General features: G+C 54.7%; 1 protein-coding gene and 2 long non-coding RNA genes across 5 annotated transcripts in view; 1 reads left to right on the top strand and 2 right to left on the bottom strand.

The window, feature by feature from the left end:
• Window positions 1-10,126, bottom strand: part of LOC111739039 — a 27,721-nt gene extending 17,595 nt beyond the window's left edge. The window contains exon 1 of one of the 2 annotated variants that reach the window (XR_002780074.1): window positions 10,001-10,126. This is a non-coding gene — a long non-coding RNA (uncharacterized LOC111739039). Of the gene's footprint in view, window positions 1-9,130; window positions 9,912-10,000 lie in introns of those variants that run through there. The other variant, XR_002780073.1, reaches the window with a different exon arrangement.
• On the top strand, window positions 9,984-16,531 carry EMX2 (empty spiracles homeobox 2). Of its 2 annotated transcripts, XM_011359248.2 has the most exons (3): window positions 9,984-10,686; window positions 12,649-12,833; window positions 15,030-16,531. In XM_011359248.2, exons 1-3 carry the CDS (start codon window positions 10,278-10,280, stop codon window positions 15,195-15,197), a joined length of 762 nt encoding a protein of 253 aa, XP_011357550.1. In that variant the 5' UTR covers window positions 9,984-10,277; the 3' UTR covers window positions 15,198-16,531. The 2 variants fall into 2 exon arrangements, with proteins under 2 accessions (XP_011357550.1, XP_011357551.1); XM_011359249.2 differs by lacking the exon at window positions 12,649-12,833 and having other exon boundaries at window positions 10,249-10,686; window positions 15,030-15,133.
• LOC111739040 lies at window positions 11,228-12,641 on the bottom strand. Its single transcript, XR_002780076.1, has 2 exons — window positions 11,578-12,641; window positions 11,228-11,380 (listed from the first exon to the last, which is right to left on the bottom strand). It is a non-coding gene; the product is annotated as an uncharacterized LOC111739040 (long non-coding RNA).
• Window positions 16,532-17,315: the final 784 nt, after the last annotated feature.

Here is a 17,315-nt window from a genome sequence, read left to right as displayed (position 1 = left end):
GGCGGTAAGGCGCGGGGGTCCAGAACGTCGTCTCCCCTTTCCCCAGGGAATGGGCATTTGGAAAACCACTTTCCAGGGGGACCTGCTGTCCCTTACGACAAAGTTACTCCCGTCCCGCCTTTCCCTGGTGCCGAAATCGGACCCCAGGGTATTTGCTATAAAGACATCGCCGATGTTAAAGTGGTTTCGATTAGGACTTTATCACGTTGCATTGAAACGATCAAATACGTCTCTGCAGGAAGATTAAAGGCGCTTCCAAATAGTTTTACACATATGTTTAAAAAAAAAGAGAAATACATGAACATGTACATATATATCCGGAACTATATACAACATACAATGTAATATATAGGGTATAATAAAATATATTATACGTTAAATAAGTAATATCATAATAACGTAATATAGGAACTAGATGTTAAATATATGTTAGAGTAGATAATATGATGACATCATATAAATATTACATGTTAAATAATATACAATACAAACGGACTATATATAATGTATTATAGATCACGTATAGTAAACAGAATGTCCTCCTTTGAAATATCCAAGGTGCTGGAGGCTCCGTATCCCTGAGCCCCAGCTCAGTACAGGGCGCGCGGGAGGAAGGAGGGAGACGCACAACGGTTTCCCCATGCTGGTGCCGCCAGCCCAGTCCTTGTCCCTTCCCAGGTCCCCACAAGCCCACGTGTCTTGGAGTGGATGTAAGGATTCCAAAACACCAGCTCCTTATTGGAGTAACGGAGTTAACAGATGATATCTTGTAGAGGTCAAACTCGGGTGGGGACAGGGGCACAAATTTCTTAAATGAGACGCGAGGGCGTCCTTCCCCCACGTTCACGCAAGCCCCAGCCATTTGGCGTTTGGTCCGGGGAGTTGAAACTGGAGTGTTCTGTCTCAGACACGTCAGACAACTTAAAGCGCCGTTTTCCAACGTAGGCATTTAGAGGTAATTTGGACATTGAAACGAATATTTATATGCAAGACTTGAATGTTGTAGAGGCCTTTAAAGCTGCGGTTAGAAAGGCGCTTAAGAAACCCGCGTATGGGCTGCAAGGAGACGATTCAAAGCAAAGCAAAATGCACAGTTAGAAATTTAATATTAACCACGCGCTCGCAAGTAAAGTAGCTTAATGATAATTGCTGTGTGTGTTTACTCTTCTCATGCTGAAGAAATACTTGACTGAGAAGTTACCCTAACGAGTTATATCGTTTAAAATGGGGGGGAATATCTCAGTGGCCGACGTTGGGTTGCTGGCAACCTAAAACAGTGTGTATGGGAATTAATTTTCCTCCAGAGTTATCTAGAAGCGGAACCTCAAATCAATTGTCTGGAAGATGAGGGTGCGTGTTAAGTAAAGGCTGCTTTCCATGGGAACGCGCAGTGCCCCTCCTCAGAGCAGCCTCCGGACCCCAGACCCTCTCTCGACCCCCAGGGCCCGGGCGGGAGGCCGGGCGCGCGCCGCGGGGAGTGCCGGGCTGCGGGGCCGGGCTTCCGCGGCCCAGGGACGCGCCGCCGCGCCGGCAGCTTTTATTTGCAGTTTCTTTAACTCTCCATTTCTGGTTCTCTTCCCTTCGAGCGCCCTGCCGCGGAGTGTTAGAGAGCCCTGTCGTCTGTGGGCTCTCAACTCAGAGTCAATATTATCTCAGATGGTCACAATAGACTGGAATGAAAAGCTAATATTGAACCAATGAGGTCCCTGCCCGCGCCACTGCCATGCCATCCTTTGTCGCGCAGCCCTGGCGAGCCGCTGGCGGCCGGCTAAGCGGAAGGGGTCTGAGGTCGGGCCTCACCAGGTCCGGGCCACCGGTGGGAGGGACATGCGGGACCCAGCGCAGAGGCCTCGGAGGCCCAACTGGGCTTCGCTCTCCTGCAGGCTCCTGGGGATCCCCTCGGGCTCCACTCCCGGCCTCTCCTCCAACCACCAGGGGTTTGACGCGAAGCCGAGGGCTCCGCGGGGCCGCAGGGGAAGCGGGGCGCACGGTTCGTTCCTGCGACCAGACACAAATAAGGGAGCGGGGCCTGGCGTGTGCAACCTCTGGACGTTAGGGGCCCAGAATGTGAACGTAGCAGGGAAGAGGGGCGGCTGTGGGCCTGGAACTAGAGGGCTCCTTCCTGCTTGCCTTGGGGGGCAGTCTGGCCTGCTTGCTGTCCCCCGTAATTAAAGGCCTCCATGGCCGCAGCCAGCGCGTGGTTGCTCATGGACCGGGTCTGCGCGGGATGGGGGCTGTCAGTAGACCTCTTCCAAAGCTCTCAGCTCCTGTCCACTCTTCTGTTCCCCCAGCTCCGCACAGGCTGGGCAGAGCTAGGCAGAGGACGCTAGACGAGGGGCTTTAGGTCCTTGTGCTGGCTATGAGGGAAGCTCGGGCCGTGCCCCGGCTTTTCCGTCCGCCAGTGCAGTCATTGTTCTGTGGGCACCCCCGGAGGTGTCAGGACCGCTTTGAGTTGCCCCCAAGAGCAACGCGAAGGTGAGGAGCGCACGGAATCTCGGCAGCGGCGCCCAAGCGCGGGGCCACCCAGCGCTGCCTTGTCAGCTCTTGCCCTCACTGGACGCAGAGATGCCGCCGACGGCCCTCTAGGCCTACACCCGGGGCTTGAATCGGCAAGGGGCGATCGGGGAAGAAAAAAGAGGGCCTGGATCGAAGCCTGAGCCCGAGAAAAAGTGTCCTACAGGACAATGGTGGGCAAGTGGGCTCAAAACAAGTGCAGGAGTTACTCTACACCGTAGGGCTGCCTACAGAGCTTCGCCACTTGAGACAGTTCGGGCGCCCCCGTCTGCCTGCCCGAGCTTTTCGCTGTCTTCTCATTGGCTTGAACGCAGATGTGTCTGGCAACGCTGGGAGGTGTGGGGGGCAGAGGGGAGGCAGGACTGTCCCAGGGCTCCTAGTGGTGCGATCTCTGCACTCGGGGCCAGGAGGTGGGAGTGCTTTGTGTAACCCCTCTGAGCCTCAGTTTTCTCATCTGGAAAATGGGTACTGTGACCTCTTTTATACCACCACATTGTGAGGTTCGCTGCGATCACGGGTGTGAGCAAACACGCGTTTAAATGCTAGAACTCGATACAGGCGAGAGGAATTGTTCTTTCTGGCCTTCTCCACATCCTCCCCAAGTTTCACGAAGAGCTGCTGCGTCCAAGAGAAAAAGCTTCCTTCTTTCCTCACATGGCCGAGATCCCCTTTCTAAGCCCCAGCCCAGCCCTCAAAGTCCAGATGATGAAGAGGTATCAACAGAGGTGATCACCAATTTCCGGAAAGCGGGGCTGGTGGGATGCCAACGTTTCAGAAGCCATTCTTAGTTTCCAAGGTGGATCACCGCTTACAACCCTAAGAAGTTCCTTAAAGAGCTAGACCCCGTGTTACAACCCCCGCGACGGGTAGCAGCGAGAGCCGTTTCGAACAAAAAGATGCGAGAGAAGCCCGGGAGGAACGGGAAAATGAGTCCCCTGCCTTCTATCCTGGCCCTGTGGCCCGCTGGAGGCCACCTTGTCTGGCCTCCAGGAGCACCTGGCAACAGTGGGTGCCTTGTGGCCCAATGGAACCACAGCTTTGGGGGCTGTTGGAGGGGAATGTGACAACCCCACCCACACACTGGAGGGGGGACAGTGCAGGGGAGACAGCTGTCTCCACCCCCTTAGCTCAGTCACTTGAGCAGGAGCACCCCCGTTCCCTAATTCCTGTGTCCCTGTCTGTGTGCCACCATCTGTCCCTCGCCTATCCTTGCTTGACCTTAGACTTTCATCTGTAGGCAGCCAAGGGAAAAAGAGACATGGATGTCCTTTGATTCTGTTTCCTTGCTTTCAATGGTGAACCAGGACAGCGCGCGTTGAGGGATTGACGAGTTTCAACGTGATGAAAGAGGTAAAGCTCCATGGCCAGGTCCTGCGTGTGGCTCTCCGCCACAGTGCGGAGTTCCTGGCTCTGAAACGTTGAATCTCAACGGATAGATCTCGAGAAACCCAGAGCTCATAGGCTCCTGCTAAAGTCAGAAGGATAGCGCCTATCGACTGCACCAGAGGCAGAGCAACTGACTCTCCTGCGAGGGCGTAGTCCCTCGGACGGATGCTTTGAACAACTATGCGGGGGATGTCGCACCGGTTTCCAGCGCAACCTGCGCGGGTTCCACGGCCTCAACTCACCGGAGGATTCAGGCTACCTCCCTCGGGACGGACAGGATCCGCGCGGTCCAGGTGGAAGGGACCGGTCACCCGCGCCCAGGGAAGGCCGCCCAGTCTCGCGAGTGATCAATCACCACCTCCGCAATAACCACCAAGACCCCTATCTCGGGCCATGCTTGGCCGGCCACGAGGGGGCGCGAAGCTGGGAGGGCCGCGCCCTGCGACCCCAGCTCTTCGGACTCCACTCATGGTGGGGCTAGGGGAGGCCATCAAGGGCCCATTTTCTGAACCACCGTGGTGGGGCTGCGGGATATTGGACCTCGGGCATGGAGTTGTGGCCACCTTTGCGCGACAGCTGGCCATCGCCCTGGCACAGGCGATCACGGCTATCTCGTTCTTTCTAGAGTAGAACCCGTCCCCCTTTCTCCACCCTTTCGAAGAAAGCTCGACTCCTAGTGGAGCTGCAATTCTAGCGTGGATGGTGAATTCCGCAGAGGAGAGCTGAAGCTGATGGAGGGAAGAAGGACGCATTTCCAATTTGTCCTCTCTCCTCTGTGGCCAATGAGCCTCCTTTGACTTCCTCTCCTGGCTGGGACTGAAGTCGCGCCAAGAGCTTGGCAGTGGAGCGCAGCCCCAGCACTCTCCGGGGCTCATCCGACTCGGAGGGCATCCGGCCCGCGCTCGACCCTCGCCACTAGGCGCCGCTGCGCGCACGCGGATCCCGGGGTCCGGCCGCCAAGCTGGCCTAGCGAGCAGCCTCTAGGAAGGAGGCCAGAAAGGGATTTGCCATAATAATAATAATAATAATAATAATAATAATAATAATAATAATAATAATAATAATAATACTGCTGCTGCTGCTTTTAAGGTATTAATTCTTTTTGTATTCCCGCCTACGTGTTCGGAGAGGCCCGGTGACTGGGAATCAGCGGCTTGAAGGAATTTTTAAACCACCGCGAGGCTTCCCCATCCTGGGACACCTTTTGCATGCCTTAGTGGGGGAAAGGGCTCACCCTTCACTGACATCCGTGCTTCTGGCTGCCTGGTACAGGCTCACTGGGAGGGTCTTAACTTCCGGGAGCTGGATGTGGAGAGCGCGATGGGTTGGCTGGACCGCTGCACCAGCCCATGGCCTAACAATATTTGATGAACTTAACTATGTTAAGTGTTAGCTCACTTATTCCACTCAACAACTGTTATTGATATATCTTTTCCAAGGACAAGAAAACTAAGGCTCAAAAAGGTGAAGGTCACCCAGTTAGCCACCCCAGGCAGCACTTGGGCACTGCACTTACCCCAGCTACTGCACAGGCCAAGCAGGAGCCAGGTAAAGGTGAAGCACTGCTGTTTGTTCCTCTGAAGGCAGGGGTCTCAGCAGGAAACTCAGGACAGAAGGTTTTGGACAATCTCCAGAAATCTCTGCCCTTTGATGCCTCCCACTAACCAGATTTCAGGCCTCTCTCACCCAAACACCTCCTTAGGGAAGTCTTGGCCTTTGGGGAAACACAGAGGAGCTCATAGTAGGAGTGTGAGACCAGCAACAGCTTGTATTTGTTCAACTTTATTGTTCAGTCTTGGAGCCCAGCAACAAACCTTGGAGGTAGGTAGGTAATAATAACAACAGTAATATCAAGGACAGGAGCTAATTTTTATTGCAGCTCATCATATGCTAGACACTGCCCACCACTTTGCTTGTCTTATCTCCTTGGTCAGCCCCAAGGGCCAAGATGCTATTCTTTAGTCCCATTTCATAGAAGAGATAACAGAGGCAAAGAGAGATTAGGAATTTGCTCAAGGTCACTCAAGTATAACAATAAGGTATAACAAACATACGGTAAAATTCGCCCTTGTAGTTTACAGTTCTGAGTTTTGTAAAACGTCTACAGATGTGTAAGTACCACTACAATCAGGAACTAGAGGGGTTCAGTTCGATCACTCCCCGAAATAGGCCTGACTCCTGCCCTCCACTGCCTTGCAGACGGCATTGGCTGTATTTTTACAGATGACAAAATGGAGGTTGGGAGAGGTTGCTGTATTGCCCGAAATCACTCAGCCAGTAATTGTCAGATCCGAGATTAGAACCTTCATCGTGTATCTTCTAGTCCTGCTGCCTGCAGAGTATAGATTCTGGAATCTACAGAGCCCAACCGGCAGTGGCATGGGGCGAGAGGAAAGGGAGCCCCTTGCTCTAAGATGGAGCCTCAGAAATCCCCTATTCCCACTGCACATGCTGCCTGTACAAACACCCCCCACCCCAGGGCAGCTAAGGAACAAAGAGGGGCCAGATTCTGCAAGGCCAAAGCCACCAGTAAAATGAACACGGCCACCCAGTCCAAGGACCCAGGGCTAGGGGTGGCTCAGAGTCCGAGTCCAGACCACAGTGCCCAGTGCCCCGGGTGCGACCCCATCTGCCAGTCTGGTTGATGAGTTACACTCCTCGTCGATCCCCTATTGCCTGTAGGAGCCTGGTGCACGAAACTTCCTGAGCTCCCGGAGTCTGGGTGCATGAATTAGCATAGGTTACCCAGCTTCCAGGGCTTCGGAGGGGCCCCTAGTCACTGGAAACCCACCTCTCCCTCATGAGAGCCCAGGTAAGGCTTAGGCAGGAGGCAGAGGAACTGGCATGCCCTGCTCCTACCAGGAGGGTGGGCAGCGGGAGCCCACAGCTGCCTTGCCCTGCCCACCTGCATTCGGACTAGAGCCCCCGGGGCAAACCTGACCCTCCCAAGGCTGTTCTTGGTGAGGCAGCTGGCCTGCAGAGGATGACCCGCAGAGGATATTGCAGAGGAGACCTGGCCGGGAGCAGCCGAGGCCCTCTGCCTGGGCCAAATGTCCCTACCCCAGGAGGGTGGCTTCTGGGTCTGGGCTCCAAGGGGTCGCTCACTCTCCAGATTCTGGCCGAAGAGGGGAAAGGGCTTAAGGGGATGCCAACGACATCTTAGTGCTCAGCCTTAGAGTTTTGAAAGAAGAGAAACACCCTCACGTATCACACACTGTGGAGACCGTGACTGGATCCACTTTGCCCTCAAGGTCATCTAATACCCTCAGCCAAGATCAGTAACACTAACTGCAAAGAATAGTCACTGCAGCCAGGGTGGGGCTTTTAATGCCCCTGGTTTTCTACCTGGAGCCAAAGGCCCAGTTTGGAAGGTCTTAGGGTGAGCCCGACCCTCCAGTCCTCTTGGAGAGCCTTCCACAAAGAAGGGTACTCTCCCCCCACCTCTCTCCAGGATCCCAGATCCACAGCCTGCCTAAATTGGTTGTTTCTTCCTGGCTTTGGAAATAGAGGTTGACTTTTACCTCCACCCCAGGTTGGCTGGATGGCACAGCCAAAAGACCTTTACCTTTCTCAGTGACTTCAGGATTGCCACTGGCCTGAGTCTAGACTATTGGAGGGAGGGATTTCTGAGCAGGAGACAATATTTTTGGAGGTGGAAGGTACAGGTTCTAGAGAGGTGCGTCTTGGAGTGTACCCCACCCTAAGGGGCTGGATCGAACACCCTATATCCTTGGGCCTGGGAAAAAGGATAGGGGGTGGGTTGGGATGCGAGCTACAAAGCAAGGGCAGGAGAATCCGCTAAGGAGGAAAACCCAGCCCTGGTCCCTGCCCAGAGCTGGCATCAGAGGTCCACAGCCTGAGGCAGGGGCAGGTTTCTCCGCATCAGGGCAAAGCTGAGGCCCACACATGTCTGGTGTGTGGACGTGTGTAGGTGCGCATGTCCTGGGAAGGCTGGGCGTGGGAGGGGGCAAGACACATTATCTCCGTTGGCCCCTCACTAAGGTCAGGTGCCTAGACTACCCCAGAAAGCACATTCCTAACTCTTGTCTTGCCTGGAGAGTTTTCCAAAGGAGGAATTTGGACCCCCACCCCAACACAAACCATGCCTGGAATAAAGAAGAGAAATTGACATGAACATAAATACACAGCAGGTGAAACCAGAGTGGGTCAGGAGAGACCCCCAAGGCAGAGAGGGAGGTAGGTGGGGAAGTGGAGAACATGTCCTAGGACCTGGGACCCTCCGCTGATGAATCTGGTGGCATTTCAGCCTGGCTCACACGACTTCGCTCTTCTCCCCCCACCCCCTTCGACTTTTTCCCTGTCTCACGGCAACCTAGTCACCAAACACAGGCATTTCTTGTCTTTAAGAGAAATGACATGAGCTTCCAAGTAATAGATTTAAAGGAAACCAGATTTCTTTTTATCGTTAATTGTAAACGTGCAAAATACCTGCTGGTACTTCACTTTAGAAGAATGTAATTGGCAAAAAGGAAAAAAAAAGAGGAAAAAAGAAGCGGCTGATGAATAGATAATAGATCTTTAACCACCAATAAACAGAGAGCAGCGCCAGCAGCCTGGGGGATGTGATCATAATTATGCTGCTGCGTGAGCCAATGGGGACGAGGGAACTCGGCCCTAAAATCATCCCAAAACCGAAGGCAAGCTCGAAAATGCGGACACGGCCTAGGACCGGAGACGCGATCTGTAGTCCCTAGTCGCGAGCCCTTAGTGTGCACAGCAACCCATCCCTGGGACGACAGATGGCAGAATAATAATAGAAATTATAACAACAACAACGACGACGACGACAACAACAACAACAGCAATAATAATAATAACGATCACAACAGCACTAACGAAATAGTAACGACAACGAAACGATAATAGTAGCACCACATCAGCCCCTCACCTGACCTTGGACCCCCGGTCCCAAATATCACAGAAGGGACTGTTTTGGAAAAGAGGTGAACATTCTTCCAGAGAGATAAAGAGACAGCCTGTGGGGAGAGTCTTAAGCCCACCGCCCAACAGGGTCGTCGACTCCCGTCTCAACTTGCAGATGGACAAGCTGGGTCAAGGATCGCGAACGCAGCTACTCGTGGTTGGAGGACTTCCACCCCCAGGCTCCCTCCTCACCTAGGAAACCGCCCAGAGTTTTGCCGGGGGTGGGGATTGGTATAACCAAACGGCTCCGTTAGCCCTAGCCCAGGACCAGCCCGTGTGCGCTTACCCTCTCGGTGTTTCCGGAGCGATCCCAGCTCCCCTGACGCGGGGACGCGAGCAGGCAGCAGCAGCAGAGCGCTAGGCGCGAGGAATCTGCGCGTCTGTCCGTCCGTTTGTCCTACCGGCTCTGGCTCAGCAGGCTAGGGATCCGGGGGGCCGCAGCGGAGGCGGCGCCGGCCGGGGACTCTGCAGGGACCGGGGTGCCCCGGAGGGAGTGGTGGTGGAGGAGGAGGCGGGAGGAGGTGGGGAAAGAGGAGGAGGAAGGAGAGGAGGAGGAGAAGGAGGAGGAAGAGGAGGAGGAAGAAGAGAAGGAGCCGAAGGAAGAGGAGGAGGCGAAGGAGGAGGAGAAGCTGCAGCGGGCGCCGCGGGAGCGAGTGAGCTGGGAGCGCGGGGCGAGGGCGCGGCGAGGCCGGGCGGCCGGGCGGGCGCAGGAGGCTCAGCCGAGGCAGCAGCGCCGACTCCGTTCCACTCTCGGCTGGGATCCAGGCCTCCGGGTTCCCAGGCGCTCTCCTCCCTCTGACGCACTTTAAAGAGTCTCCCCCCTTCCACCTCAGGGCGAGTAATAGCGACCAATCATCAAGCCATTTACCAGGCTTCGGAGGAAGCTGTTTATGTGATCCCCGCACTAATTAGGCTCATGAACTAACAAATCGTTTGCACAACTTGTGAAGAAGCGAACACTTCCATGGATTGTCCTTGGACTTAGGGCGCCCTGCCCGCCTTTTGCAGAGGAGAGAAAACTTTTTTTTGCCTCCCCCAAGAAACTCCCCCCTCCTCCCTGCCTCTAACTCCGACCCCCCCTGTTTAGAACTTACAGTTTATAAAATTTAAACCGTTTGTTCCACTAGACCAAAAAAAAAAAAAAAAAAAAAATTACCCCAATCCACGCCTGCAAATTCTTCTGGAAGGATTTTCCCCCTTTCTCCAGGTTGGGCGCGTTTGGTGCAAGATTCTCGGGATCCTCGGCGTTGCCTCCCCTCCCCCCTCCTTCCCTTTTTCCTTTCCTTTCTTTCTTCCTTTCCTCCCCCCACCCCCACCCCAAACAAACAAGTCCCCAATTCTCGTCCGTCCTCGCCGCGGGCAGCGGGCGGCGGAGGCAGCGCTCCGCGGTCGCCGGGAGCCGGGAGCCCCGGGCGCCCGCTCCTCGGCGCAGCATGTTCCAGCCGGCGCCCAAGCGCTGCTTCACCATCGAGTCGCTGGTGGCCAAGGACAGTCCCCTGCCCGTCTCGCGCTCTGAGGACCCCATCCGTCCCGCGGCGCTCAGCTACGCCAACTCCAGCCCCATAAACCCGTTCCTCAACGGCTTCCACTCGGCCGCCGCCGCCGCCGCCGCCGGCAGGGGCGTCTACTCCAACCCGGACTTGGTGTTCGCCGAGGCGGTCTCGCACCCGCCCAACCCCGCGGTGCCAGTGCACCCGGTGCCGCCGCCGCATGCCCTGGCCGCCCACCCCCTGCCCTCCTCGCACTCGCCACACCCCCTCTTCGCCTCGCAGCAGCGGGACCCGTCCACCTTCTACCCCTGGCTAATCCACCGCTACCGATATTTGGGCCACCGCTTCCAAGGTACGTGCCACGTCGCGGGGCTGCAGCGCGCCGCATCCCGAACTGCCCTGGGCCTGCTCGGGGTGGGCGCTTGGCGAGGCCTGAGCGGGCAATCCTCCCGCTGGCCGGCCCGCTCTCCCCGTTCGGAAACTGGGCCGTGAGGGGCTGGGCATGGTGTTGGTTCCCTGTCTCCAAAGCTGCGGCCGGTTTGGGGGCTGGCCTGCGGCCGCTCGACCCTTTAAAAAAGGGCGCAGCGAAGTTGTTCCCGAGTGCTTTCGGGTCGAAGCAGGCTGGGATAGCCTGCTCTGGCTGCCGGCCGCCGCGGAGTCCTGGAGCCCGCGACGTCCCCAGGCTTTACGTGTCCTCGGCGCTGCCCTCTGCGCCCGGGCTCCGAGGGGCGCGGACAGGGCCGGGCCGCCAGGTTCGCCTTCGACTACGTTCGATTCTGTTCGCTACCGGCTCCGCGCCCCTTCAGCCTAGACCTGTGACTTCTTGGTCTCCGACTTGCTTTAGGCGGCAAGGGGACCTGCGCGCCCGGAGCAAGTCAGGGGTTGTTTTTTCCTTTTTTTTTTTTTGGAAGCCCGGGGAGGGGCGGGAAGCAGCAAGGGTTGAAACCTCCGCAGATCCGCACACTCGCCACGACCTGCTCACTTGGGGCGCCGAGCGGCTGCGGCGGGAAGGCAGGTTCGGTCTGGTTTCTCGTTTTTGTTTTTTTCTTTTAAAAGAAACGAACCGAGTCGGGAGACAGGCTAGAGGGGAAGGTCTGTTTGGGTGTTTTCCTTTCTTACTTTTTTTGGTTTATTTGTTTATTTTTTCTCCGGGTGGGGGTGGGGGTGGGGTGGGAGGAAAGTTAAAACTCCCGAAAAGGAGGCAAGTAATCAGTTTAGGGATCGGAGAGGGGAAAAGACCTACCTCCTGCGGCGGCCGATCGATACTCAGCGGCTTGTCCATTCATTAACCCTTCGCGTTCCTGCAAGAACCTAGAATCAGGTAGATGCCGTCCCTTAATTTAACCAAACCAAACCAAACCAAACCAAAACAACCAACCATTCACCCTTATTCCGGGACCGGGTTTACATCCATTCCCGCCTGAGCTGCGGTTAGTTTTTCTTTTTTGGGGCTTTTAGTGAATCGATTTTTCCATCCGAATGAGTGAACCCGAAACTCTCTGGCTTTGCTCACAAAGTTTAGGGCTCCCTTTCTCCATGCTCTGCCAGCCAAGTTCTTGGTCCCCGCGCCAGGCCCGGAGTAGCTGGAATGTTCCGGGGCCGTGGACAGTCCTATCGGGTGCCCGCAGCTCACTAACCCTTTGCTCGCGTCTCCTGGTTTCGATCCCTTTGCTCGCGTCTCCTAGTTCTCTGGAGCCGGGCAGCGGGGGAGCCGGGTCCTTCGCAAGCGGCGGCGGCAGAAGCCAGGTGCACCCGCCTGTGAGATTTCGGTCCCAGCCGGACAGCAAACGACACTCCCGGTCTCTGCACTTTTTTGGAAGGGAAAGATTTAAATACAGAATTTTAAAATAAGTCCTTGAGAAAACTCTAGTTAGCGGCCGGCCACCTCTCCCCTCTGGGTCAAAGTTCCTCGAAAGGTTATTAGCAAGAAGAGAAGCTGTTTCTTTGGGTCGTGGACGCCAATCCCCAAGTCGATCCCTGCTGCCTCCTCCTGTGCCCCAGGAGCCCTGAGCTGAGGTGGCGAGGCCCGCTGCGCCAGGGCGGCTGCGAAGCCCGCCTAGGTCAGGAGCCTGGAGACTGGTTCCGCTTGGACAGCTGCGGAGTGGGTACCGCGAAGGCGCAGCCCAGGCTGTCCGGGGCGAGCAGCCGGGCCCCTTGTCTCTTCGCGCGACTCCGGAGGGCCCGAGTCCTACGGGCCGACCGGCTCCGGCTACGCGAAGGCCCTAAGTGCAGTGACTTACCAGCCCGGCTCAGGAGAAGCGCGCGGCCCCAGCCAGAACAGCCCCCTTTAACGAAACTTCTGTTTTCCCCGCAGGGAACGACACAAGCCCCGAGAGCTTCCTTTTGCACAATGCTCTGGCCCGAAAGCCGAAGCGGATCCGAACCGCCTTTTCCCCGTCCCAGCTTCTGAGGCTGGAACACGCCTTCGAGAAGAACCACTACGTGGTGGGCGCCGAGAGGAAGCAACTGGCGCACAGCCTCAGCCTCACGGAAACTCAGGTGAGCCGGGCGCTGGCGCGGCGACCCTATCCCAAGTCTCTGGACCCATGCGGCTGGCACACAAGTGCGAAGCTCCGAGAGGGCCACCGGCAAAGAGGCCAGAAGCTAGTTCGACGCCCCCCGCTCAGGATGCATACGTTGCAAGGTGCCAGGCTTCCTTGATCTCCCAAGAAGGGACTGTAAGAGCTTCCCCGCCACAAGAAGGGCGGGGGGCGGCATGGGTTGCTCCTTCTGTCTACTGGGCATGCCTTGCAGTTCCTAGCTAAGAAGCTTCTGCACTTTTGGTGAGAGTCTGAGGACTCGGCTGGGGTCCAGGAAGAGGGGGAGAGCCACGGGGGTGTCAGAGAGTATGGGACTCGAAGCAGGAGAAGGCTGGGAATGGGTTAACGAGTTCTGTGCCACTGAAGGCCCACGCTTACTTCGACGGCTCTAGTTACTTCCCCGGAAGGGATCGGAGAGTCAGATGGTGGAGGCCAGGCATCCTGGGTGCGTCAGAGGTTCGGAGCTGGAAGGCTGCGGAGAAGGGCTGCCTCTAGGGACAGACCCTTCCAGCGCAGCTGGGTCCCGAGGCAGGCCAAGCTCTGGCCTGCTCTGGGGCGGGGAGGGGGCTTAGGGCTACAGTAGGCGCTACTGTACTGCAGAGCCCCAGGGCGGGGTCAGAGTTCCCAGCAAACAGTAACGTTTTCGGGCAGCTTAAGTTGTAACACTTTTCCCGAAAGGCGCAAAGAGGTCGAGGCTTTTGTTTTTAAAGGTCTATCCCCCACCCCGGACAAAACCGAGGAGGGCCTCGCGGGTTGGTGCGGGGCCGGCACAAGGCGCCGCCCGGCTGATTTCTCCTGGAGAGTCGAGGCTGCGGTGGTCTTTGTCCGCCTCGCTGCCCACGCTGCCTGCAGTCTTTGTGTGCGTGTCAAGCTCCGAGCGCACGGACGCGCGCCTTGGGCGAGCGCCGGGGAGAAATGAACCGTCCTCCTCCTCAATTAGCAAACTCAAAGCAAATTAAACTCAGCCTTGTTCCAGCTCAGCTTTTTCATGGGGCACTTTGGGGGACTGTGGCATTCCGAGAGGGCAAGCTGGGACCTGGACGGCCAGTCTCAAGGGAGAAGGTGCAGCGGACCTCAGAGGCCCCCGGGTAGTGCTATCTGGACAGGCCTGGAGGGCAAGGGAGGTGCAGTCGCCACAATTTCCCTCACCTGTGCCTCACTAGTGGAAAGCTTGGGCAGTGTTACTGTCTGGGCTGGACGCTGAATGGGGACCACCACCCAGCTTCCTTAGGAAGGCGTCGGGGATTGCAGCCCAGTCCTGCCTCATTACTCCCCAGACCCCTGTCAGCCACTCTGGGGAGGCCAGGGCCCCAAGTGCCCCTGGTGGGAAGTGGTGTGACCGGAGTGGGAACTTGGCCCTGCCCTGTCCCGGGGCTGGGCAGGAGGAGGCAAGAGGGGGCCTTCTCTGTCTTCTCTCTTTTTCTCAGTTTCTCTTCTACTTCACCTTTATCCTGAGGTCTTTCAGAAGCTTTCACTTCGAGCCTCTTTTCCTAACTGGAAAGGTATAGCTGGGTTGGTCCCCAGGCTTCTGCACCCCACTGTCCCTCCCGGCTTCCTCCAGCACTCCTACTACCCACTCCTGCTCACCTGCAAGAGTCCCAGGCAAGGAGGAGGAAGCTCAGTCCTGTCTGCCTATCCAGGGCCGGGCCTGCAAAGGAGGCGCTATATTTAGGCGATGCTGCCGGAACCGGCAGAAAATAGTCAGCACATTGGGCCCTGCAGCAAACTGCAGCAGCTGGAGTGAGGCCTTTCCTGCACTGGCTAGGTAGAGAGAGTTTGGGACATGTCCCTTTATGTTTCCTTACTTATTATTTTTGTAGGGATTTCCCTATGTTTGCAAGGCTTTTGCTCTCGGCAGACTGTGGGTGTCCCGTGCACGGCAAGGTGAGAAGGGGCGCTGTGCACTCTGGGCCGCCTGGCCTGGGGAGAGGGCCCCGGGAGGGCCTGGGGCAGACAGCCAGGCTTCCCGCCCGCCCCACCCAGGGAGCTCTGCACCCTGAAGGGAGGCCGTGGTGAGGTGAGGCCGGCCCTTAGGATAAGCTGCTGCGGGACTGGACTTTCGTAGCCTCAGACTGAATCTGAGCCCTGCGAAGGCAGAAGAGGTAGGAGGGCGCTGTGGAGGAACTAACACGCCCTTTTTGCCTCTGGCCCGCAGGTAAAAGTATGGTTTCAGAACCGAAGGACGAAGTTCAAAAGACAGAAGCTGGAGGAAGAAGGCTCAGATTCGCAACAAAAGAAAAAAGGGACGCACCATATTAACCGGTGGAGAATCGCCACCAAGCAGGCGAGTCCCGAGGAAATAGATGTGACCTCAGACGATTAAAAACACACACAGAACCCCACAGGAACGGACAACACGGAGCAAAACAGAGACAGGGAGAGGAGGGGAAGAAGAAAAAAAAACGACAAAACAAAAACAAACCCCACACACACTTTCACGGAGAAGGGGAGAGGGAGTCAGAGGACAGCAGCGCGTCGCAGACTTTGGGCAGCGAGGGTGCAGGGTCCAGACCCGGGGCCGCGCCAAGATGGCAGAGGACCGAGGCTCCTTGATCAACATGCAACCCCTTGTCTAAAGAGGCAGCTGAATGCGTGTGTGAGAGAGAGACAGAGAGAGAGAGAGACAGAGAGAGAGAGAGAGAAAGAGATCCAAATGTGGCAAAGCCGAAGGCCCTCTAACAAGGGGAGCTGTTAGTCAAACGCCAAACCAGAGAGACAAGATGATTGGCAGGTATTCCGTTTATCACAGTCCAATTTTAAAAATGATAATAATGATGATAAAAGAAAAAAAAAACCCCACCCGGGCGGAGGCTTTTTTTTTTTGCCTTTGGCGTTTTTTTTCCCCCCAATCTTTAAAAATAATTAGTAATAATAACTATCGAAATTGCATATCCAGCCCCATCCCACACCTGTTCAAAAAACTTGAATTGCATGTAGCAGTTGTTGGGCGAATGGTGTCTAAAGACAGAAAATGAAATGTAATTTTCTTTTCCTTTTAAAGACAGGTTATGTGTGCTTTTTATTTGGATTTTTTCTTTTTTGAGAAATGTGCAGTCTGTAAACACTTTTTGATACCTTCTGACGTCAAAGTGATTGTGAAAGCTAAATTAAGTAGGCTCAGCGATAGTGGACCTCTTACAGAGAAATGGGGAGTTGGATGAGGGGCTGGGGGTGGCGGGGGAGGGCGCCCATAAGAGGAGTCAGGACTTGTGCTGAAAAAAATAGCTGGAAAAAAAAAACCCACCTAAATTAATTATATTTCTTGGACATTCCCTTTCCTAACATCCCAAGGCTTTAAAACTACGGAGTAAACTCCTTTTGGTGGTTGGAAATATTGGCCGAGTTCAACCATTCACTGTAAAGGTCATTCCAAACTTTAAATCTATCTATTGCAAAAACCGAAGGACTGTAGTTAACGGGGATGATGTTAAGTGTGGCCAAGGACACGGCGGCAAGTTTTCAAGCACTGAGTTTCTATTCCAAGATCATAGACTTACTAAAGAGAGTGACAAATGCTTCCTTAATGTCTTCTATACCAGAATGTAAATATTTTTGTGTTTTGTGTTAATTTGTTAGAATTCTAACACACTATATACTTCCAAGAAGTATGTCAATGTCAATATTTTGTCAATAAAGATTTATCAATATGCCCTCAGAGTAGTCGTCTTGGGAAATTGAAGTGAATTTTTTCCTTAAAAAAAAAAAAATATATATATATATATTTATCGCTAATTTGAGTGTGGTCCTACCCCAACTAGGCTCAAGAAACAAGCCTCCCCACCCACAAAAGGGCCAGAATGATGGATTCTTGGGCATTTTAAAGAGAGATGAAGGTGGAAAAGGGAGAGGATTAGGAAAACTTAAGTCTTTCAGAAAAGGGATGGGAGAAAGGTTTCCCAGCTAGACCTTTGCCTAGTGCAAGGCCTACTGAGAGTTTAGTTTGAATTGCAGGTTCAAAATGCCTACTTCTCTTAATCTCTATTTATTTTTTTAAATCTAGACATAGTTATGCATTGAAGAATATTCCTCCAGGATTGGGGAAAACACCTAGCAGAATCAGAACCCTGGGACTTTTAAACCGTGTTTCTGATTTGAAACCCCAAATTATAAGTATCTCTGATTCTCTCTCAATCTCTCTCTCCCTTCCTTCCTCCCTTCTTTTTCTTTCCTCTCCCCCTGTCCGAAATCTGCCCAAGGTGAAGAGGCAAGCCCAAAGGCCTCAGCAGCCTGATAAGGCAAGCGTTTTGAGAAACCTCCAACTCTTAATTTTAACATTAAAGAAAAAGTTGTAACTAGTCTTGGAGGAAACTTAGCTCCCCCTTCCCCCTTCTGGGGGTACGAGGTTGTTTTTGCATGCTTCATTTGCTTCTTATCCTGATAGGCTGCATTAATCAGTTTTATTTCCATTGATAGAGAAACCTCGTCTGTTCTGTTAGAGCTA

The sequence above is a fragment of the Pteropus vampyrus genome, unplaced genomic scaffold, assembly GCF_000151845.1.
Source record: "Pteropus vampyrus isolate Shadow unplaced genomic scaffold, Pvam_2.0 Scaffold46, whole genome shotgun sequence".
NCBI classification, from domain to species: Eukaryota; Metazoa; Chordata; class Mammalia; order Chiroptera; family Pteropodidae; genus Pteropus; species Pteropus vampyrus.
Note: the sequence above shows the minus strand (reverse complement) of the source record. Positions and strands in the feature narration are given on the sequence as shown.

Excerpts from the sequence above, each read along its gene's own strand:
- EMX2 (XM_011359248.2), top strand. The coding sequence starts at position 10,278 with ATGTTCCAGCCGGCGCCCAAGCGCTGCTTCACCATCGAGTCGCTGGTG. Across the intron at positions 10,687-12,648 it reads TTTGGGCCACCGCTTCCAAG|GGAACGACACAAGCCCCGAG; the intron begins GTACGTGCCACG and ends TTTTCCCCGCAG. Across the intron at positions 12,834-15,029 it reads TCAGCCTCACGGAAACTCAG|GTAAAAGTATGGTTTCAGAA; the intron begins GTGAGCCGGGCG and ends TCTGGCCCGCAG.